This window comes from Cutaneotrichosporon cavernicola (genome assembly GCF_030864355.1).
Source record: "Cutaneotrichosporon cavernicola HIS019 DNA, chromosome: 1".
Taxonomy (NCBI): domain Eukaryota; kingdom Fungi; phylum Basidiomycota; class Tremellomycetes; order Trichosporonales; family Trichosporonaceae; genus Cutaneotrichosporon; species Cutaneotrichosporon cavernicola.
The window spans coordinates 2,429,520-2,450,425 of NC_083393.1; the positions used below are offsets into that span (position 1 = coordinate 2,429,520).

General features: G+C 57.2%; 9 protein-coding genes across 9 annotated transcripts; 2 read left to right on the forward strand and 7 right to left on the reverse strand.

Annotated features, from left to right (window-relative positions):
* Nucleotides 1–759: 759 nt before the first annotated feature.
* CcaverHIS019_0109100 (uncharacterized protein) lies at nucleotides 760–2,491 on the reverse strand (the record flags this gene model as incomplete). Its single annotated transcript, XM_060604221.1, has 3 exons — nucleotides 760–1,060; nucleotides 1,167–2,390; nucleotides 2,430–2,491. 3 exons carry the CDS (start codon nucleotides 2,489–2,491, stop codon nucleotides 760–762), a joined length of 1,587 nt encoding a protein of 528 aa, XP_060453458.1.
* A 3,022-nt stretch (nucleotides 2,492–5,513) lies between these two features.
* HSP31 (uncharacterized protein) lies at nucleotides 5,514–6,233 on the reverse strand (the record flags this gene model as incomplete). Its single annotated transcript, XM_060604222.1, has 1 exon — nucleotides 5,514–6,233. One exon carries the CDS (start codon nucleotides 6,231–6,233, stop codon nucleotides 5,514–5,516), a length of 720 nt encoding a protein of 239 aa, XP_060453459.1.
* Nucleotides 6,234–7,020: 787 nt separating this feature from the next.
* On the forward strand, nucleotides 7,021–8,195 carry CcaverHIS019_0109120 (uncharacterized protein; the record flags this gene model as incomplete). Its single annotated transcript, XM_060604223.1, has 2 exons — nucleotides 7,021–7,260; nucleotides 7,302–8,195. The coding sequence occupies 2 exons, from the start codon at nucleotides 7,021–7,023 to the stop codon at nucleotides 8,193–8,195; spliced, it is 1,134 nt and encodes a 377-aa protein (XP_060453460.1).
* A 137-nt stretch (nucleotides 8,196–8,332) lies between these two features.
* Nucleotides 8,333–10,089, reverse strand: CcaverHIS019_0109130 (uncharacterized protein; the record flags this gene model as incomplete). Its single annotated transcript, XM_060604224.1, has 6 exons — nucleotides 8,333–8,556; nucleotides 8,590–8,670; nucleotides 8,705–8,782; nucleotides 8,815–9,672; nucleotides 9,711–9,856; nucleotides 9,890–10,089. 6 exons carry the CDS (start codon nucleotides 10,087–10,089, stop codon nucleotides 8,333–8,335), a joined length of 1,587 nt encoding a protein of 528 aa, XP_060453461.1.
* Nucleotides 10,090–10,765: 676 nt separating this feature from the next.
* CcaverHIS019_0109140 (uncharacterized protein) lies at nucleotides 10,766–12,486 on the reverse strand (the record flags this gene model as incomplete). Its single annotated transcript, XM_060604225.1, has 2 exons — nucleotides 10,766–11,635; nucleotides 11,674–12,486. The coding sequence occupies 2 exons, from the start codon at nucleotides 12,484–12,486 to the stop codon at nucleotides 10,766–10,768; spliced, it is 1,683 nt and encodes a 560-aa protein (XP_060453462.1).
* A 618-nt stretch (nucleotides 12,487–13,104) lies between these two features.
* On the reverse strand, nucleotides 13,105–13,914 carry CcaverHIS019_0109150 (uncharacterized protein; the record flags this gene model as incomplete). Its single annotated transcript, XM_060604226.1, has 1 exon — nucleotides 13,105–13,914. The coding sequence occupies one exon, from the start codon at nucleotides 13,912–13,914 to the stop codon at nucleotides 13,105–13,107; it is 810 nt and encodes a 269-aa protein (XP_060453463.1).
* A 359-nt stretch (nucleotides 13,915–14,273) lies between these two features.
* Nucleotides 14,274–15,485, reverse strand: CcaverHIS019_0109160 (uncharacterized protein; the record flags this gene model as incomplete). Its single annotated transcript, XM_060604227.1, has 1 exon — nucleotides 14,274–15,485. The coding sequence occupies one exon, from the start codon at nucleotides 15,483–15,485 to the stop codon at nucleotides 14,274–14,276; it is 1,212 nt and encodes a 403-aa protein (XP_060453464.1).
* Nucleotides 15,486–15,848: 363 nt separating this feature from the next.
* CcaverHIS019_0109170 (uncharacterized protein) lies at nucleotides 15,849–17,591 on the forward strand (the record flags this gene model as incomplete). The annotated part of the gene is made up of 6 exons (XM_060604228.1): nucleotides 15,849–15,896; nucleotides 16,136–16,356; nucleotides 16,394–16,564; nucleotides 16,601–16,842; nucleotides 16,878–17,367; nucleotides 17,402–17,591. The coding sequence occupies 6 exons, from the start codon at nucleotides 15,849–15,851 to the stop codon at nucleotides 17,589–17,591; spliced, it is 1,362 nt and encodes a 453-aa protein (XP_060453465.1).
* A 510-nt stretch (nucleotides 17,592–18,101) lies between these two features.
* CcaverHIS019_0109180 (uncharacterized protein) lies at nucleotides 18,102–19,661 on the reverse strand (the record flags this gene model as incomplete). The annotated part of the gene is made up of 3 exons (XM_060604229.1): nucleotides 18,102–18,460; nucleotides 18,508–19,342; nucleotides 19,389–19,661. 3 exons carry the CDS (start codon nucleotides 19,659–19,661, stop codon nucleotides 18,102–18,104), a joined length of 1,467 nt encoding a protein of 488 aa, XP_060453466.1.
* Nucleotides 19,662–20,906: the final 1,245 nt, after the last annotated feature.

Consider the following 20,906-nt stretch of genomic DNA (forward strand, 5'->3'; position numbering starts at 1 on the left):
TGGGCCTCGGCCGCTGAGCATTGAGGTCGTGGGTACTTACGTAGACATTTCTTCCTGCAGCTCGTATTGCCTGCTGATCCCGAATCAAACAGAGCTAATGATGGGTGACCCGCGCCGAGGAGGCTCTGGAGACTGCGCCTACTCTAAGACGCAAAGCTCCGCGAGCTGCGCGAGCTGCACGAGCTCAATGGCCTGTACTCTTCGGTCGTTCGCTGACCAACACAGCAAGGATCATGGTCCACACACTGTCTATGGGGTAGTCGTGTAGCCGTGTTTCTTGCCATTCCAGTCACTATCATGTTCTCGCAGTTCTACCTCAGCAGCTCGTCTACCAAGGAACTGGAGCCCTCGGCTCATCAGATCATCAGATGCTCAGACAACTTGAGATATCGGAACATGACCGTTGCAGCATTAGCGTGCCTGGATGTTTCAGAATTGCAGTCACTGACTCGACCACGTGGTGGTGGCGGAGGTGGCAGTGGAGGGTGACCAGCAAAGGGGATTTTACGACATAAAGAAGAAACGTCATAAAACAATGCACCAACTGTCGTGGACGGATAGAATCCACCGATAGTCGGTTTGCTCGGGACGGGCGGAAGGTGGATGTTGTCCCAATTTAGCTAGGTGGCAAGGTGATCCATACGTTTGAAGTAGTAACGAAACCTATATACAATGTGTGATGAGCATTTGTTACTAACGACGGTTCGTGAGAGTAGTTGAGATGTACGTGGTATGCGTTGCCACCACACCGACTTTAGTCTACACGCGCGACGGACGCTTGGAGAGCACGGCCGCAGCCTCGACGTGCTCCTGGTGTGCACGCTCGGGGTCGGCCTTGTCGTCGTGCGTGACAACGGCCCGCTCCGAGGGCCTCCATGTGGTCGAGCGCCATGCGGGCGTGCCGGAGCGGTACAGCTCGTCGACCTGTTCGAGAGTGATCCCACGCGTCTCGGGGATGAAGAAGTAGACGTAGATCAGGGCAGCGACGAGACAGCCGAAGAAGATCAGGAGGATAAGAGGACCGATGTCGTCGGCGATCAGAGGGCTGAAATAACCGAGCCTGCCAGTCAGGAATCGCAACGGGGCTAGGGGGAGTGTGATGTCTCTTCCCCAAAGAGTGTGATGGCTCTGAATACCCCAGAGAGCCGAAGGAAATGAGCACTTACATAAAGTTCCAGAACCAGTTCGAGGCGGCACCGAGCGCAATTGCCTTGGGACGAACACGAAGCGGGAATGTTTCTCCCAGCAAGACCCACGGCGTAGGGCCCCAGAACCAGCTGAAAAACGAGACGTGGAGAATGGCAAATGCGACGAGGACGTTGCTGCCGAGTTTCTGCTTGTCGGCTGGAACACCAGGCGTGTCGGTGTAATAGTGGCCGACGAGACCGGCCACAAGCGCGCAAACCGCCATACAGGCTGCACCAATGAGTAAACTGGAGCGTCTGCCCATGTGCTCGATGGTCCACATGGCTGGGAGGACCATGGCGAAGGATACGCCGCCGAGGAGGAGCTGGATGGTGAAAGAGTTGAGGGACCCGGAGACATTTTTGAAAAATACCGGAGCCTGGACATCAGTAAGACCTCTGGGACTGAGACGCACGTAGTAGTAATAAAAGTTCTGGCCGTTTAACTGTTGTAGGAACTGAATCATTATTCCGTTCATGGTGCGGTGGAACATGCGGTTCTTGATTGAGAAACATTCGAGCCACGATGCCTTGCCTTCGGCATTTTCGACCGCGATCGCCTCCTCTAGTTCCAAGGCCACTTCACGCGTCTTGTCGCTGTCCACTTCACAGTCATTGAGGCTGGCAATCGCCTTGTATGCGTCTTCCTCACGGCCTTTTCCGAGGAGAAGGCGGGGAGATTCGGGGAGGATCGCCGCGCCCATCATAAGTACGAAGCCCCATGCGAGTTGGAGGCCGATGGGAATACGCCACGCCGCGTCGTTGGTCATCTTGTGCGTGGCAAAGTTGATAATGTAAGCGAGGAAAAGACCAGAGACGATCTGGACCTGGTACAGGACGAGAAGGGTGCCGCGGATCTTCTTGGGTGCCGCTTCGCCAATGTACAGCGGCACGATGGCGGACAGAGCGCCGACACCGAGACCAGCGACGAAACGGCCCACTGTGAGTTGAACGAAACCGAACGATGCCGTCTGGATGATTGTGCCGACGGTGAAGATGGCTCCCCACGCCATGATGCTGTACTTCCGTCCGAGGCGGTCGGCCGTGAACGACTGCAGGATGGCGCCGAAGAACGTACCGGCCGAAAGAAGCGATGTGATAATACTCAATCGCTGTGGCTCGAGCACCCACGCGCCGTCCTTGAACTCGCCCATCTTCTCGATAAACGGGTCCATGATCAGGCATCCCGAGATGTAACCGATGTCACTGTTGTTAGTGTTTAACTGTATTCTCGGAGCCACTCACTATCCAAAGACCCAACCGCCAAACGCGGCGACGAAGCAGAAGATGATCGACTTGGACACCATTTCGGGGCCAGTTGTTGTGAGTGTTGTGAGCCCCAGTCTGGGGATGAAAGCGGGGCCTCGTCGAGCTCTTATATGTCCTCTTCCCAACCCAATCTAGCCTGAGAAACAAGGCCGTCATCGATACCCGGAGTGAGGTACGTCGAGGGCATGGGTAGTCCGAATCAATACAGTACCCAATACCCGCAGCCATGTCAGACTGAACAACCGGATGTCATGAGGCACCACTACCGCCAGTATTTGTCTTTTGAGACAACTTGTGACCTCTTGCCACCCCCTTGACGACGTTGGGCAGCGTGCTCGAAACGCTGTTGTCAGGCCTCAGGGTCCCTGGGCCTGGTCGGCAAGTTCGCCGGAACAGCCCACCTCAGCGTAATCGTCCATTAACCGAGATTCAGATTCCCGTTCGCCTCGCGTTATCTTGGAAATCGCCGGCTGCTCGAACGGGAATCGCGGAATGCCGACGTGGTTGGCACCATGTTGGGGCCTCTTGAGCCAAGGTTAGCGCACCTCGCCTTCGGGGAATTTGCCTACTGTGGTCAGCGGGAGAGCCTGGTAAACGGGCCGAAAGGCCTTCTCCCACGCGCCCTGGCGATGTTCAAACAACGCCATTGCATCATGGATCAGATAGTACGCGAACGCAGACAAGCTCTGTGTCAACCCCGCGGGACCCACCGTAAGTTGACCAACCAAAACGATCATGTACACTGCACAAGTGGACACGGGTTGATGCCAGCGACAGCATCATGTGACAGTAGGGTGGGGGCAAGAGATACAATGGACAGGAGGGTGGGAGCATGAGACACCATGGGCCAAGCTGGTACCGGTGATAGAAAGGCATGGTTCCACTCGCCAGGCCTCAAAGAGTCAAGGTCCCAGAATACTTGACGATTCCTTCCGGCGAACCCCAAGTCCAGTCATGACCGGCGCAAACTGCTCAGCTTGGCCTATCACTACCACGCTGGGTGTTAAAAAATGTGGGTCCCCAGAGAATACAAACAACGTCGATAGGCGAGCTACGTCTCTGCGGAACGATCTGATACAAGTCGCCACCTATGGACGTATGTCGACATCGACAAGATCTATCAGTGTACATACTGGCGCAGCGTACATACATGGTTGCTACTCGCCCGCAGGGTTTGACAAGTAACAAAGCCCGGAACTCTGTGCTTGGTAACGCCGAACAGATCTATCAGAAGTTGTCGGCGTGTGAGTGAGTGTGTTTACCGCCACCAGTTCTCGCCTTCCCCCCCAAACCACCGTTACTCCTCACTCCTCACACCTCGTGCCTCGCTCTCGACGTCATCAGTTCTATGTGTTGTTTGTGATGGCGGGCAATCCAAGTTGAGTGCAGATCTCTGACGCTTCGCGCGTCGCCAAAGTCTGGCCGGAGTAGCTAGTAGCTACTCCAACGCTTGGCTTGTCATAAACCGCGTCGCTTTGTCATTCAACTCACACTCTAAAACTTGTTACTCGTCTCTTCTTCCATCTTCACCCCGCCTTTCCTTCAACCACACACAATGCCTTGCCCAGGTGACTCGACTGGCCGGAACAACGGAGGTGAGTGTCGTGTCTCCACGACAGTCAGCCCCTAATCCCAGGCTCTCACTACTACACCCCCGTCTTGGGATACAACGTGTGCTGGTACTGCGGCACGCGCCAACGCTAGTGTCCTGTTGGTGCTGATAGAGAACTTGGAGGACTATGGTTGATGAAAAGTCTAGCGTCTAAAGTGACGTCAAGAGAAGCAGCACGGATGTTTGTTCATTATCCATTGTGGTTTGACCAAATGAGGGCGAGAACTTTGCTTTGTATTACCAACATTTGTCTATCCCTGTTCTCACCCCAACACGTATTTTGCCCATCAACAAAGGATATTGTCGTCGACAGTGACTCTTCACGTAGGTTATATGGACCTGGGGCCAGTGGGGAACTGGATCACAGCGCTGCGCATCCATTCGAGTTGAGTTGTGAATTGGTTGGGTGGGAAAGGGATGTGCTTTCACTCCAGAAATCAGATCCATGAAGCGCTGTCGGTTCTGGGTACGCAAGGTGAGACGCACTGACGTTGCCTTCTCTCTTTTGTCTTGTTACTATCGCTCGCTGACCTTGACTTGGTTCCCTCGGAGATCGGGGCCTCTGACACCGGCTTCTCACCGGTGTGTGTCCCGAGGCGTCGCTGCCGTCTGCTTCTCAGAAGACACAGCTGGAACAGGAAACACAACCCACCGTCGCAGCTGGATCGCAGGACACCTCGGACGAGTAGCCGTTGGTGGCTCACAGTCCTTGTCGATCAAACTACTAGCTTTTCACGCCCACTTGACCGCTTAGCGACGGTCCTCCGCCTCGGGTCTCGGAATAGCAGTGATCAGCACGAAGCACATGGTCGCCATTTCTTACCGCTCTGACTGTGCTCCCACTCCCGCCCACCTTGGACATCAGCCTACCTCTGTTTCTCTTCGCTGTCACTTACCACCACGTTAGCTCCATCTGTTCCACCCTCCCCTGCCGCCTACCTGTTAGTCTCAACCCCACCATGGGCTCCTGCCTCAGCTGGCTGTTCCGCTCCCCCGATCCGGAGATGCACCCCGTCTGTTCTGGCAGCGAGGACGGAACCAACGCCGGCCGTGAGTGATCGTTGGTCCGGCTGATTCAGATTGGTGCGCCATGGTCCCCGCGGGCGATAACAAGTGGAGGTGCATGCACTGCAAGATTGAGGTGCCGTAGTAGCCCGAGCGAGGGGCAAGGCAGTGGTGGATCGTTTGTCGCAGGACGATGTACAGCTTTGTGCTTAGTACTGCTCCGCCCGAACGGCTGGTGAGTTCCTATTCAGCATACTCCCAAGGGCCTGACCTAGTCTGTGGTCTTGGCTTCAGTCAGTTTTTCCTGCCTCGCCAAACACCCAGACCCCTGCGTGAGTTGGGCAACCGATTGCCAAAGCCCACGCCATGTCGCTCCGAATTGACATACGAGTGCATCGAGGCTTCAGAAGGACTTCCTTTTCAGGCCGATTGGGCCTGTTGAACTACTTGAGCTTGTCGAACGCCGCAACGGCGGCCTCAGCCGTGACCGTAGCGCTGGCCGGGTTGGCGCCAGTAACGAGGCGGCCGTCAGTCTGGGTGAATGCGTCCCATGGGCCTGGCGGCGAGACGTAGTGGGCGCCGAGGCTAGTGGCTGATGCCTCAATCGTGGGCCGGTTCCAGCTCTTGATGGTGTCGAGGACACCCTCCTCCTCCTCACCCTTTGTCGTGAATCCAGTCACGTTGCGGCCCTTGATGACGGGCGCGCCATTACTGTCCACGACGCCAGTGAAGATGGCGCCGCCGTGACAGACAGCCGAGACGACACCGCCATCAGCCCACACGGTCGAGGCGATCTTCTGCAGGCCCTTGGCGTCGGGGTAATCGATCAGACTGGCGTGGCCGGCCGAGGCAAAGAAAATGCCGTAATCGTCGGGGTTGACTTGGGCCGGCGTGAGCATGTTGTCGAGTTTGCGGCGGAACTCCGAGTTCCTGTCCTCGTAGATCTTGCGATCGTTCGGCTTGAGCCAGTCGTCGGTGGTACTGAGCCAGTCGGGCGAGTACTTGCCCGTCTCAGAGGCGAGATCGACCTCGAAGCCAGCGTTGCGGAAGACATCGAAAGGGTGGAGGGCCTCGGTGATGAAGAGACCCGTCTCCTTACCCCCGGGGTAGAGGGGGGCGTGGGCCGAGGTAACAGCGATGAGGGCGCGCCTGGGGGGAGCCATTGTGTTGTTGCGGTGTGGTGACAAGTAATGTGAGCAGGAGTGAGGTCGAGTTTATATATGCATCACAACACCTGACGACAGAAGCAGAAGACGTCAGAATCTTTTCTTTAATCACCTGCAGCGATTGGAGCCAGTCCTTGTTGACGTCGTGTGAAAACTAAGTCGGGCCTGGCTACAACGGTGGAGGACACGTTCAAGATGAGGTGATGTCGACGTCAGCATCCAAAGTGAGCCAGGGCATTCCTCGTGGGAACTTTGAGTTCAGATGTGACTTCACTTGTACTGGGTTAATGGGAGGGGTTGGAGAACGGCTTAGTGGATTACTATCCAGATGTTCCGCCCTTTTCACGACGGCCGGCCGACGTTCGGTTCTAAAGGTGGACTGGATAACGTCAACCTATCGGTTGCTGGATTGTTGAGGAGATTGATTGAGCCGAGGTGAGAATGGACGGTTGATGAGCAAACTCCCGACTTCCCCAATCAATGTAAGACACCGAAGTGCCATTGCCGATATACCGCCATGGCGTGCGGGTGGCTCCCGCTACAAACCCGCGGACAGCCTCATGTGACTAACGGTAGATGCATCAGAGCAGAACCTCCCTTGAACTTGGAGGAGACATGCCGACGACCGGCAGTCAATTACATTCAATTACACAAGTCATGTGTCGTCCACCGGCAACTTGATGCCCTGGTCGGCTTCCGGCATTGTGGACTGACACCGCATGGGACCATCTATATCAACTGTGAACTGTGCCCTCCATGTGCCTCCCCAACCACTTCTCAAACCATGACAACCAATATCAAGTATCTGGACGAGTTCGAGGACAAGCACAACTACCGTTCGATCCGGGTGCCCGACACCAAGACGCTCGAGTTTGAGCCGCTCAAGCCAGCACCAAACAATGACGCGTACTGCAAGGTGTCAATGGTCAAGAACTCTGACCTCACCATGGGCCTAAGTCTGTTTGTACGCACGAGCGACACGGACGCCCAGCTCACTCTCCCGGTATACACCTTTGTGCTCGAGGTATGTCCAACGCTTGAACGGTTGAATGGTCCTGATACCAGCACGCCGGTAATGGACGCCGAGTCGCCTTTGACCTTGGCCTCAAGCCCAAGCTCGAGGACTTTTCGCCGTTCATCCAGACCATCATCAAGGATACACCTATCACTTGGCCGCGTGGTACACTGCCCGAGATCTTTGCCGACCACGGTATAGACGCCAAGACTATCGAAGCCGTCATTCTCTCCCACGTACACTTTGACCATATTGGCGACATTGGTCAGTTCCCGACCTCGACCAAGCTCATCGTCGGCCCCAACACTGCCAAGGCCGCGCTCCCAGGGTACCCGAGTTATAAGGACTCTGCGGTTCTCGACAGCGACCTTCCCTTTGGTAGCGAGCGCGAGGTCGAAGAGCTCAACGACAAGTCGCCATGGGTCAGGTGCGGCGCATTCCCCGAGGCCATCGACTACTTTGGTGACGGATCGCTATACATTCTCAACGCGTACGGTCATATGGTTGGCCACATTGCCGCACTTGTGCGCACGTCGACCAATCCTGATTCGTACATGCTCCTCGCCGGTGACTCGGCGCACGTCCGCGGACTGTACTCGTGCTGCGTCGGTTGTGCGCACCCCTCCTTCCGAGCGGGTCTTTACCCCGCTGCTCACGGCCTCTCGCCGGCAGAGCAGAAACGTGGCGGCCTCCTCGCTATCCACTACGACTTGCCCGCTGCGTACCTCAACATGGCCCGAATGGGTCGTATGGAGGAAGAGGACAACGTATGTGTTATCCTCGCTCACGACCTTGAGTGGAAGAAGATCATCGACCGCGAGCAGGGGGGCGAGGACTGGGAATGGGTTCAAGTGGGCGATTGGATGGCCAAGAATAGAAAGGCCGAAGTCAAGCGCGAACTGGTGTACAAGCCAGACGGGGTCAAGGACTATGACAAGATCTAAGCTGGGGGGAATTGTATGGTCGGAAGAAATGTATCGATATCCAAGTAAGCTGCGTGCCACTGCGGATGATACTACGCGCACAGCGTTGTCAGACAAGAAAGAGTACATGTGATTCCTAACTGTTCCTATTAGTGATACTACGACGAGTGCGAGATGGCCAGACGCTCCTCGAGCTCGCTTGGGCCCTCGAACATCTTGCGCGCGTCGATGAACCACGTCGCCGCGCACATGATCCACACGATACCGATGACGAGCACGACCCAGTTCATCGTGCTGCCGGACGCCACGGGAATGAACGGCGGGAACGTGAACGTGATGGACGTGACTAAGAGGAAGATGAGCGCTCCGACACAAATCGGACCTGGGGTCAGCGATGTTTACAAATGGAACTCACGGCGGAACTTGCCCAACGACCATTGCGCGTTGTGGTTGTACCCATCGAATGCCTTCTGACCACGGATGAGGATAAGGAGGACTGTGGTTAGCGGTTATTCTGTTCCGAGACGTACTGGGAACAAAGTACGAGATCTGGAGGAGTACGACCGACGACGACAGGATAGCGTTGCTGGCAATAGACGAGCCGAGGTCTGCGTCAGCTCTACCTGGGAAATTGACGTACTGATGAGTCCGAAAACAACGACCCAGAAGGTACAGAAGCAGATGCTCTGCACAGGGACCTTGAGGCGCGGGTGAACCGGTGCGAGGAAGCGAGAGGCGTGGCCCATGCCGCGGTCGCGAGCAATAGCGAGGAGCATACGGCTCGAGATGGTGATGAGTACTTGCTGCACAAACACAAATGCCATGAGGTTGAACATGATGAGACAGGTTGCGCCGACCTTGCTCCGCGTTGCCTGGTAGTAGATCTCGAGGAGGGGTCCAGTCGAAGTAGCCTCGAGGACGCCCTTGAAGCTGCTGAGGCAGAAGAGGAGGACGATCATAAAGATCCAACTGGTCCCGGCGCCCATGAGGACGGCGGAGACCATGACGCGCGGCGCGGTCGTCGCGGGGCTCGGCATCTCTTCAATCATGTGCGTAGCGGCGTCGAAACCTGTAAGGCCGAAGACGGACTGCAGGAGACCGAGGATGAACGCCATTCCGTCGGGCCAGCCAGTCTCGTTGTTCCACTGCGCAAACACCTCCTTTGGGGGCTGGTAGTTGCCGCGCGCGCATACAAGGCAGACAATCACGACGATGACAATACCACACATGCTCCACAAGCCCGCGAACCGGTCAATGTGAGGAAGCGCACGAACGCTAAAGATGTTGAGCAGGAACGCTTGAATCACAATTGCGAGGTAGATGAGGAACTGCTGCCACGGCTTGGCGGTGTAATCTGGGTGCCAAAGGTTGATGATACCGGTAATGAGTTGGGCGCCGAGGGCAGCGGCCGTCGCGGCAAGGGCGATCCATCCAGCAGTCGCCATCCAACCCGTGAAGAACGAAAGACCGACCTTGTAGCGCTTTGGAGCGAGAATGTCTTCCGTCAGCGTGCTCGGTACAGTTAGGGATGCTCACAGGCCCAGTCGTACTGCCCGCCGCTCATGGGATACGAGTGACAAATCTCAGCGAGCGGGAGGACCATCAACAGCGTCCCGACTGCCGATGTCAGAAGACCCCAGATCATGGACACGCTTCCGCCCGACGGAAGCACAAGACCAAGGCTGACGTGAGCTGATGCTGCGGAGATAACTCACGATCCAGACATGGCTGTCCAACTGTTAAGCAGGGTGAATGCCAGACCCAAACTCGAGAGGAACGAAAAGTTGCGCTCAAGCGCAACCTCCTCGACGACGGGGTGGACCTCATGCCGCGAGGGGTCCTTGTCGACCAGCCCGAACTTTGGGCTCTCGTGCTGTTCTTCGTGAACGGTGGATGCTTGCGATGCTTTCTCCATGGCGAGGCGTGGGGGATGTGTCAGCCAAGTCAGTTCTCTAGCACCCTTTTATCAGCTCGTATCCATGCTAAGTGGTCCAGTTGCACCTGGCGCGCCACGGGGCAGCTGCCGAGGCTCCAAGAGTGTCTTGCGGAGTAAAATGCTGCAGGCAACCGCGGTGACGATGACGTTGAGATCCCATTCATTAGCGTGAGGTATTTCTGGTACCTGTGGAGAGCGCCGAAGCCATGTTTAGAATCGGAAGGCACCCCCTCTGGGCAGGATGCGCTATTGTTATCCACCCAACATGCATACTTCGCCACTCTCGCCTTTCACATCCAGCAAGTCCCTAAGCATGCTATTTCAAACCTTCCGACTACAATCTGACCTTTCTCGGCGTTATCTGACCTTTCTTGCTCCGATCTGACCTTTTGCTTGTGATCTGACTTTTTTCAATCAAACCTCTGGGGCACCCATTCCTGCCCATGTGCATCTCACGGAATGTTCTTTCAGGTGACAGCCAACACGTGAGGGCCCAAGTGCGGGGCTTCGGCGTAACCGGGTGGAACCGGTGATAGGTGCTGAAGACGACCTCGTAGCTCTTCGGTCCTGTATCGCCTCGGCCATCAGGTACTCGAAAACCAAGACTGATATTCATCTATGCGACACCTGGCAAACTACAAACTTGTTCTGCTGATTACAACTTGGCCTTGCCCTTCTTCTCGGCCTCGAGCTCCTTCTGCGCCTGCACACGGAGGTCTTTGCGCAGGATCTTGCCTGACGGTGACTTGGGGATAGCGTCGAGGACCACAACACCGCCACGGAGGCGCTTGTGCTGAGCGACGCGCTCGCGGACCCACTCGGCGACCTCCTTCTCGATGCGTGCCTTGTCCTGGGCGTTCTTGATAAGGCCAGGCTTGGCGACGACGTATGCGCGCGGAAGCTCAGTCGCCTGCGTTTCGTCCCACACGCCGACGACACCACAGTCAAGCAGCTGTGGGTGCTCGAGCAGAAGCGCCTCCAACTCGGCGGGCGGCACCTGGAAGCCCTTGTACTTGATGAGCTCCTTGACGCGGTCAACGATCCAATACCAACCCTCGTCGTCGCGCACGCCGACGTCACCGGTCTTGAACCACTTGCCGTCCATCGTCTTCCGGGTCGCCTCGGGGTTGTTGTGGTAACCCGTCATCACTGATGGGCCGGCGACCCAAAGCTCGCCACGCTGGCCCTCGGGCACATCCTTGCCGTCGTCGCCCACCAGGCGCAGCTCGTACGATGGGATAAGCTTTCCGACTGACCCCTTGCGGTTCTTGCCGTTCTTGTCCAGCTTGGCCGCGTCTTCGGCCTTGCAGTACGTGATCGCGGGTGAAGTCTCGGTAAGGCCCCAACCCTGCGCAATCTGGCAATGTGGGAACTTTTTCTCGAACGCTGCCGCGAGCTCGCCTGACAACGGGGCAGCGCCGGACTGCAATGTCTTGAGCGAAGTGATGTCGTACTTGGCCGTGTTCTGCGAGTGCACGAGCAACAGGAGAATGGGAGGAACAGCAATGGCGTAGGTGATCTTGTACTGCGGATCAGTGAACGGCTCCTCGTTATCTGGCTCACCTTCTGGATGCCGTCGAGGACGGCAAGCTCGTCAAAGCGGGGGTAGACAACCACGGGGACACCAATGGTGAGGGGCTGGTGGACAAGGGCCATGAGACCGAAAATGTGACTCATTGGCAAGACGCCAAGAATGGCGTCCGTGTCCGGTTTCAGGTCCGGGTAACAGGGTGTGATGCACTGGATCTGACTCGTCATATTGAAGTGCGAGCTCATGACACCCTTGGGCAGGCCGGTCGTGCCGGACGAGTAACACAGCCAGGCGGTGGAGTCGGCCTCGTCGCCCTCAAACTGCTCGGGGCGGCGGGGGCAGTCCATGATCTCGTAGATGGAGCGGTACTTGCCGGTGCCGCTAAGGACAATGATGTGCTCGTCCTTGAGGCCGTTCTTGAAGAGCGGGCGCGCCTTCTCGAGAACGGGAAGGAGCATGGGTGCGAGGATGATAGCCTTGCTGCCCGAGTCGTTGAACTGGTGCGCAAGCTCCTTCGGGCCGTACGCAACGTTGGCGGGTGACACGGTCACACCAGCCGCCTGCATACCCCAAGCCGCGACGATCCAGTCGAGGCTGTTGGGGCCCAAAAGCAAGGTCGTGTCGCCGCGGCCAATGTCGCGCTTCTTGAGGCCGCACGCAAGACGCTTAGCGCTCTCCTCGAGTTCGCCGCGCTTGAGCTGACGTCCAGTCATGCCACAGATGTACGAGACGAGGTTGGGATTGCGCGCCGCCATGGGGATGGGGCTATCGCCCGCCTCCTGCGGGAACATGTAGCGGAACACGTCGATACGCGGGAGGACGACGTCCGAGGTGTAGATCGTCATGGTGGAGAGACGTGGGAAGAGGAATGAGAGTGGGGATAGGGAGTGTGGATATGTGTGAGATGAGATCCCGTATGAGATGAGATCTCGTATGAGCCAAGAGATGATATGTGACGAGGCCGAAGCACAAACGGTCGCTGCTTTAAAGCAATAAGTTGATCGAGCGCAGAGTGGAGTGGACAATATGTTCAGAGGGCTCCGCTCCGGACCGGTACTTTGGGTGGACAATAACCGAACCTATTGGTGGCAGAGCGAGTGTGGCAGTCACTATTGGTTGACCTCTTGTTCATTTACCGGCGGTGCCGCTCACCTCATCGGCCAACAAAGCTTGTAGGCGGGCGCCGAACCAAGGGGCCCTTTTGGCGTACATTTACTTGCAGTATGCTCCAACGCTCAACATCGGCGGCCAGATGCCGAGGCACCATCATTCCTCAAATCCCTGATGTCAGCAAGAGTCACAAGGTTGCATGGAAAACTCACTCTACCAAAAGCCCAAATGCTGACAGGAAAACGGCAGCTGACCGTTCAAGCATTCCTTTTGCCCCACTCTGGTTCATGAAACCAAGCATTCCTTCTGCCCCACTCTGGTACATGAAACCGACTGTCCAGATCCATGTTGGGCTACTTGAGCATTGGGCCCAGCGTGTCCACTAGCACCTTGGCATTCACCTTGGTCTCCTCCTCCGTCTCTCCTGTCTCGAGCTCCCCCACCTCCACACCAACCACCTCTGCGACCTGCGCAATCGCCGCCGCCGCTTCAGCTAGCTGAACCAGGCTGAGCCCACCGGGTACCTTGTTGTTGGTCGGCACCTGCCCCGGCGAGAGCACGTCACAGTCGATGTGCACGTAGACTTTGCGTCCGGTCACGACCGCCTTGAGCTCTTGCACGAACCCAGGACCTGGGGATACGAGCCTCACGCGCTCTCCATCGATGAAAGGCTTCTCAGCCGCGTCAATGTCGCGGGACCCCGCAAGCACTACGCTCTTAATCCCAACCCCGAGGCCCGACTCCCATAGTCCAAGGGCGCCCGCTAGCGCCATGCCCCCGATATGCCCGCTCCCACTCGTCGCCGGCGTGTTGAGGTCGCCGTGAGCGTCAAACCACACGACCAGCACGTCTGGCACATGCCGTGCGACAACGGGAAGGGTCGCGAGCCCAACGGCACAGCGTGAGCAAACGATCACTGGGTGCTGCTTGTTGTTGAAGCCGACGTCGAGTGACGCAGCCAGGGATTTCAGGTCGGGAAGAGCTAGGGCAAGCTCGGCGTCCCAGTTCAATGGTCCGCTTGGAGACGCTTTGCCAATGACTGTCGGCTGCGTTTGGAGGTGCGACGCGAGTGCGGCGGCGAGGTGCGGCGACGCAGCCATCGCGCGGTCGTTGTGGTCGCCCGCGCGAGCGGCGTAATGGAGTAGAGCGGTTGAGTTGACCATGGCAGATGTTGGGCATACAGGGAAAAGATGAGAGGATGAGTTTATGACGCCGAGGAATCGAGTCGGAATGTGAGCGCGTCCAGTCGATCCTGTGTCAGATGGCCTTCTTATCTCGCCTGCCGGCAACCCGCCAGCACGGCGTACCAACCTCAGTTATCGAGGGTAGCTGCAAAGCTCAACTAAAACTGAGGGCTCGGTACAGTTTTCGGGAAGTGTTTGCCGCCTCGAGTCGATTATGCAAGTTGTTTTCTGGGTCTGTGCGGGATATTCTTGCCAAAGACAACCAATGAATCGGTGAGGGCTTTCAGGTCGACGTACAGAGAGACAGTGAGCTAGATCTATCATCACATGTCTACAGTTTAGGGGAGAGGGTGACCTTGGATTCCTAGCTTCTTCAGCTCCTCCACACGCGCCGGCAGCTTCTTAAGGAAGTCCTCGTAACTGTCGCGGTTCTTGCCGAAATACGCAACGTCCGCTAGCGCAATGAGGCGGGGAAAAGCCATGTACCACAGGTGCTTGGGGTTCGGGATGTACTCGGACCACAGCTGCGCCTGCGTTCCGAGGACGAGGTCGCGGTGTTCTTGCGGGACGCCCTTGTACACGTCGAAAGCGTAGACCTGCTCGAGCGTCGCACCCGGCCCGATGGACAGCGGTTCATCCTTCTCCGGACCCTGTGCGTAGTCAAAGTACAGCAGGCTCGGGGCCTGGATAATGGGAATGCCGGCCTTGGTGGCGCGCTCGGCAGCGTGTGTCCAGTCCCGCCAGGCCATGACGACGACTCCCTCGGGCGCACCGCCGTCCAAGATCTCGTCCCAGCCCAACAGCTTGCGCCCCTTTGAGGCGAGGAACGCCGCCATCTCGGCCGTAAACCAGGCCTGTAGCTTATGGTAGCTGTCGAGATGGTCGGGGTCGAGGCCCATGTCCTTCACCTGCTTGCGGGCAATAGGCGCAGAGGCCCACTCCTCCTTCGGACACTCGTCGCCGCCAATATGGACGTACGGCGAGTCGAACACGTCACAGATCTCGCCAAGGATGTCCTTGGCAAACTTGAGGCCTGGTTCATCGGCGCGTAACACCTCTGGATATACGCCCCAGCTGCACCCGACTTCCTGCGGCGTGCCGTTGTATCCCAGCTCGGGGTACGCGGCGCGGGCAGCACGCATATGGCCCGGCATGTCGATCTCGGGGACGATCGTGACGCCCTTGCCCTTGGCGAAAGCGACAAGTTCGCTCAACTCTGCCTGCGTGTAGAAGCCGCCGTGCTCCTTGCCGTCATACTTGTTGAGGTAATTCTCGGGGTGCAGGCCCTCGCGGCCATAGTTTCCAGGGCGGCCGACGACCGTTTTGGAGCGGCTGGAGGCGTGCGTGGTGAGGCGCGGCCACTTGAGGGACTCGAAGCGCCAACCCTGGTCATCGCTGAGGTGCAAGTGCAGCACGTTCATCTTGATCAACGCGAGCGCCTCGACCATCCGTCGGACCTCAGCAAGCGGTACAAAGTGCCGACATGGGTCCAGCATCACGCCGCGGTAGGGGACAGCGCCATCATCGGCTGGAAGAAGGCAGGCGGGCATGGTAGGTGTGTGGGTGAGGATCCCAAGGGTTGTGGTGTTGTGAGTGAGTGGGGATGTTGGCGTGGCAGGCTCGCCTCTTAAGATGAGAGCGCGTCTGGAATCCGGCAAGTAACGGCAACCAAGAGATGGGCACAAGGCGGCGAGGTCACCGAGAGAGATTGGACAGATTCCCCGTGGGGTAACAGAGTGGCGATATTTGGCCCCAGAATCGAATCGCCACCTGACTCGGTTGTAATCAAATCAATGCCATCTTCAAGATCCTTTGACTCATTGTGCTCCACCTTGTTTCAATCAAACATCCTCATTCACAGTCTCAACAGTCCACCAGTGTATCCCCTCAAGCCACCTTCCGCCCTCTACATCATGGCAGACGCCCTGTCACTACAAAAGGACGAGCTCCTGGCTCTTGACGTGAGCACGCTTGTTGACTAAGCTGACTGCTGTCCATCTACCCAGGCCTTGTTGAGAGCAAGCATGGTAGCGATGGGTTCGCTCTCAGTCTCAAGATCCCCATTACGCTAGCAGGGGCCACTCCAACGCACTTGACGGCGTTGCGTTCGACGGCGTCCTTGTCGGCCGAGTTGTGCTTGACCCACCTTCCCCCGTTGCTGGCCCGGGTCTTGCTTCCGTCCACCTACCCGCTGTCGGAGCCGCCGCGCGTAGTGAGCATCAGCGCTCCCCTCACGGACGCCTCCTCGGGATCTTGGCTGAACCGTCGAGTCGTCACGCTGGCTCAGGAGCGCTTGGGACAGCTCTGGGCGGCAGAGGCCTCGAGTGGGGATGGCGTCTGCGTGTTGTGGAACTGGTGGGAATGGCTCGGCAACGGCGACTTCCTGGCTGAAGCTGGCCTACTCACCAATCATACCCTGACGTGAGTCAAGAAGCGACGGTTCTAAGACTCACGGCAGACTCTCTACACCGCCCCGCCTTCCTCCTTCCACATTCCACCTCCTCCTCAAGACGCACGATACGGCTGTAGCGCGTGCCGATTTTGAGGGTACTGCCTTCCCCTGTGCCATCTGCTTGGAGAACCGAAAAGGCAAACAGAGTGTCAAGTTACCAAAATGCGGGTGTATCTTGTAAGCTGTTGTTACTGTGCTCCCCGCTGAACGCAGTTGCTATTCTTGCCTGAGCTCCTTCTGGAAGCTCGCCATTACGGAGGGCACGCTCGAGAATGTCGCCTGTCCGAGCACAGGGTGTGTAAAGGCGCGCAAAGCGGAGAAGGTCGACCATGCTGCCGGCGCGTTCGCGGAGGAGAGGGCAGACGGTATCGGGCCTGACGTTGTGGCATCCGTTGTCGGACAAGAGATGGCCGACAGGTGGCAGATGCTGAGCGAGAAGCGGCTTGTCGACCAGAGTAAGTATGATCAGCACTGCTTTGAGCTGACGCAGACCCCAAGTACACGTTCTGTCCCCGCAAGGAATGTCAAGCCGCTGTACCGCCAGATATGCCTGTGGCCAACGCTCCGGCAGTACCAAAGGCCCAGGCCAAAGTGATCCGGCTCGATATTCGCCGTCCCGACGCCGAAGAAAGCAAGGATCAGCCTATGTTTAGGCGCGGCTTGAACAGTGAAGAGGCGAGTGCCAAGTGGGACAACTGCCGAAGGTGTCCCAAGTGCAAATACACTTTCTGCCTCGTTTGTCGGGCAGTATGGCATGGGGTGCACACACCGTGCGAGTTCAGCGACATCGCGGCCGTCATCAAGGAATATCTGGACGGCGACGATGAAACGCGCGCGAGCATGGAGAAGCGTCTCGGTCCAAGGGGCAGCGAGGCACTCCATGCACTGATCCGCGAGCACGAGCGCGAGGCCATGTTCCAGCAATGGGTGAGCGACAACGCCGCTACATGTCCAAAATGCGGAGCGAGCATCCAGAAGAGGTGAGCTTCTGTGACATGGCGGAGCTGACTGCAGCGAGGGCTGTAACCATATGAAGTGCCCATTCTGTGCGGCGCACTTCTGTTACCGATGCCAGCAGCAGATTAGCGGAAGCGACCCCTACAAGCACTTCACCGGCAGTACCCCTTGTGCAGGTCGTCTGTTCGATTTTGACCCCGCCGAGGATGGCGGTTGGGTTCCTATGGACGTGATGTTCGACCTCTAACATACGGTTACATATCATCCGCGACACGCGCCCCCGGTTTCCGTACGGCTGCTGACTGTAATTGTGCTCCACTGCTAGCGTCATGTCTGGTGTATGCCACACCAATCATACATATAATACATGCAATCTAGGTTGTAAGAGTGACCCACATGCCACATAGGTGTCGGTGGAAGAGGTGTCGCCGGTCTGGGTGTGAGTGTGAGCACCTGGTGTTGAGTGCAGTACTACAGTATCCAAAGTTAGCTCTGACGACCAGAGCAAATGACAATGACAGTCGCTCCTCGCGGCCACCTGTAACCTTTAACCCATGACATGTGCGATTACCAGTCTACAACTACCCAGGCCGCGCGCTCTCAGCGGCTCTATAGATATTGACGTTCTATGATGCTTTGAACAACCAATGCCCCAGACCCTTCCAGTCCCCCCTTCCGCCGCTATACTTGCGCCACTGTGACAACCTGCCCAAACACTCTCCCCTCTAGACTCGCCCATCCAAACAGTCGCCAGCCTTTACGTGATGTAGCGGAAGCGCAGCTTGACGAGGTCGGCCTCGTCGATGGGCATGTCAGCTGCAAGAGTCTCGCGCTCCTTCTCATCCAGCTTGCGGTTGGCACGGCGGATGAGCAAGTTGAGAGAGATTGCGACGAGGATGGAGGAAGCGCACATGGCCATCGAGAGACCAAAGCCGGTGGGGTAGTGGGGAGCCTCGCGTGCAAGGTACGAGTTGGTGCCGACCGTAGTGGCGAGCGACGCAATGGTGAGCTGGAACGCCATGGCAATGTTCCGCTTGCCCTTGCTCTCGGCATTGTTCGAAGTCCATGCCACCGTACCCGGGAACGACATGTAGATTCCGGACATCAAGATCATGCCTGCTTGTCAGTTTGGTTGTCGAAAGGGGAAGACGAGCCGAACTTACAGCCAGCGTAGCGCGCTCCCGGGTTGCGGTCCTTGGGGAAGACGTAGAGGAGGACGAGGCCAAGGAGGGCACCGGTGAAACCCACAACAATCATGTGAGAGCGGACCTGGCGGCGGTCCGAGTAGATACCAGAAACGAGGGTGAAGAGACAGGCGGAAGCGTAGACGGGAACCGTCATGAGCTGCGCAATCTCGGCCTTGTAGCCCATCTGCACGAGAATGGAGGGCAGGTTGTACGAGAAGCCAAAGGTGACAATGTTGACCGAGCTACTGAGCCAAGTGCACATCCAGACCTTGTAGTCGGTAACCACTTCCTTGAGGTAGCGCCACTCAAAGTGTGCATGGCCGTCGTTGCCCTCAGCCGAGTTGTTGGCAAGGATGGCATCCTTCTCCGAGCGGGTGAGCCAGTTGGAGCTCTCGGGGTCATTGGGAAGGAAGATGAGGATGAGAGACGAGAGGACGACAGTGGCAATACCTTCAAGGATAAAGATCCAGCGCCACGACGCGAGACCGCCAACACCGTCCATGTAGTGAATGCCGTAGGCGAGAAGGCCGGAGAATGCGCCGCTAAACACGCCGATGACGTAGAAAGCCGTGATGCGCGTCTGGAACTGCAGGCGCGGGTACCAGTTACCAACGAGGACGAGAGCTGAAGGGAAGAACGATGCCTCGGTGATGCCGAGGAAGATGCGGGCGACCAGGGCCCCAGCGTAGTTCTGGACAAAGCCGGAAGACATCATGACAATACCCCATGCGAAGCAGATTGACGCGATCCAGTACTTGGGCTTGACGTATGACAGGATGATACCTCCGGGAACTTCCATACCACCGTAAGTCTGAGGGTCAGCCAGGCCAAATGTTGTTGACGTGTTGGCGACTCACGAAGAAGAAGACGGTCACGAGCATGTTGTACTGCTGGGGACTGAGGCCGAGGTCCTGCTTGATGCCGAAGATGGATGCGTTTGCGAGTGACCCTCGGTCGAGGTACGAGAAGAGATAAAGAATAGCGAGAGGTGGGATGAGGCGGAAGTCGACCTTGCGGAGAGCGCGTTGCAGCTCGGCATCGCCGCGCGGGTCCTCGGGGACCGCCGACACGGCCTGCACGACTTCCTTCTCATTGAGGTCGGGTAGGGACGAATTCTTGCTGGAAGACATAGCTGATGAAGGGGCAGATGAAGCTCACTTTCTTTCGGTGGCATGTATTTATGCATCCCTGCCTCCATCAGGTGCGCCATTCCCGACCCGGCGGCGGTGGCGACCTCTGTGGTTATCTCCCCTCCGTTGCGATCGCTTCAGTCTTGTCTTGTCTACAACCCTGAGTGGGGTTTGGGAATGCCGGGGCCTGACAGCTCGGCTTGGTGTGCTTGGCTTACGAGAGAGAGAGAGTATACGACAAACTAGCCCACCTGACACCTGACACTGGGCAGTTCGGTTCACATGACAATGACGCGATGAGCGTATATCTATCTGCGTTTGGAGTCTTCCGAAGCCATGTCTTCCGTCCGTTACCCGCAACATCTTTACACGATGCATGCACGGAGATAACGCTTCCTCTATTCTGGTTCATGCTGAATTGCTGAATTCCGACGTGATCTCGAGTCTGGGGTCCAGGGCGAGAGTGGCGCTGACATGAGCCAGTGATTGGATACCCCATGTTTTGCAAACTTTTGCCGCCACCGGACAAATGGCCCTTATGGCGGAAGTACGGCGGCAGACATGTCCGTGCTCCCAGACGCAAGGTGACGGCACCACCATGCGTGAGGCATCCAGCGCGATCACAAGGTCTGAACGCGGCTTTGATTCCTAACGGTCACAATGGATGACCTCTGCTCCTCGGCTATCTGGCGTGTACGTGCCGAGTGTGATTATCTCATCCGTTCACAAGAGCTACTGAGATACGCACAGCTCGTCACTTTGTCAATCTACCTCTCGTCATAGGCCACAGAGCGCGTTAACGATTCTACCGCACAACGGACTCTGCGATACAACTGGTACTGATTGGCGATACTAGGGTTAGATTACCGGGCCAAACGTGTCCATTGTTCCTCATTGCTCTTGGGATTTCACCGCCACAAATCGAATACGGCACGATTCTTTGTGCGTCCGAGCAGCTGTCACAAGTCCATAGACTCGGCGTTGAACTACAAGACATGCAAGTGTCTCCCGAGAAGACTCTAAGCCATAGAGACGGTACAGGCTTGAGATAGACTCTTGGAAGTGGCCCAAGAGATAGGTCGTCGTATGGCACCCTTGCTGACGGCCGCGAGGAAGGCCCTTCCGCGCACTGAGACTGCAGCCTCGTTCGTCAATCCCTATCACGCATCCTTCTCAAACCCAGTGTGTGGTGCCGCGAGACGCGTGGCCCGGAAAGGCATAGCTCACGACCGTGTAAATCGGTCA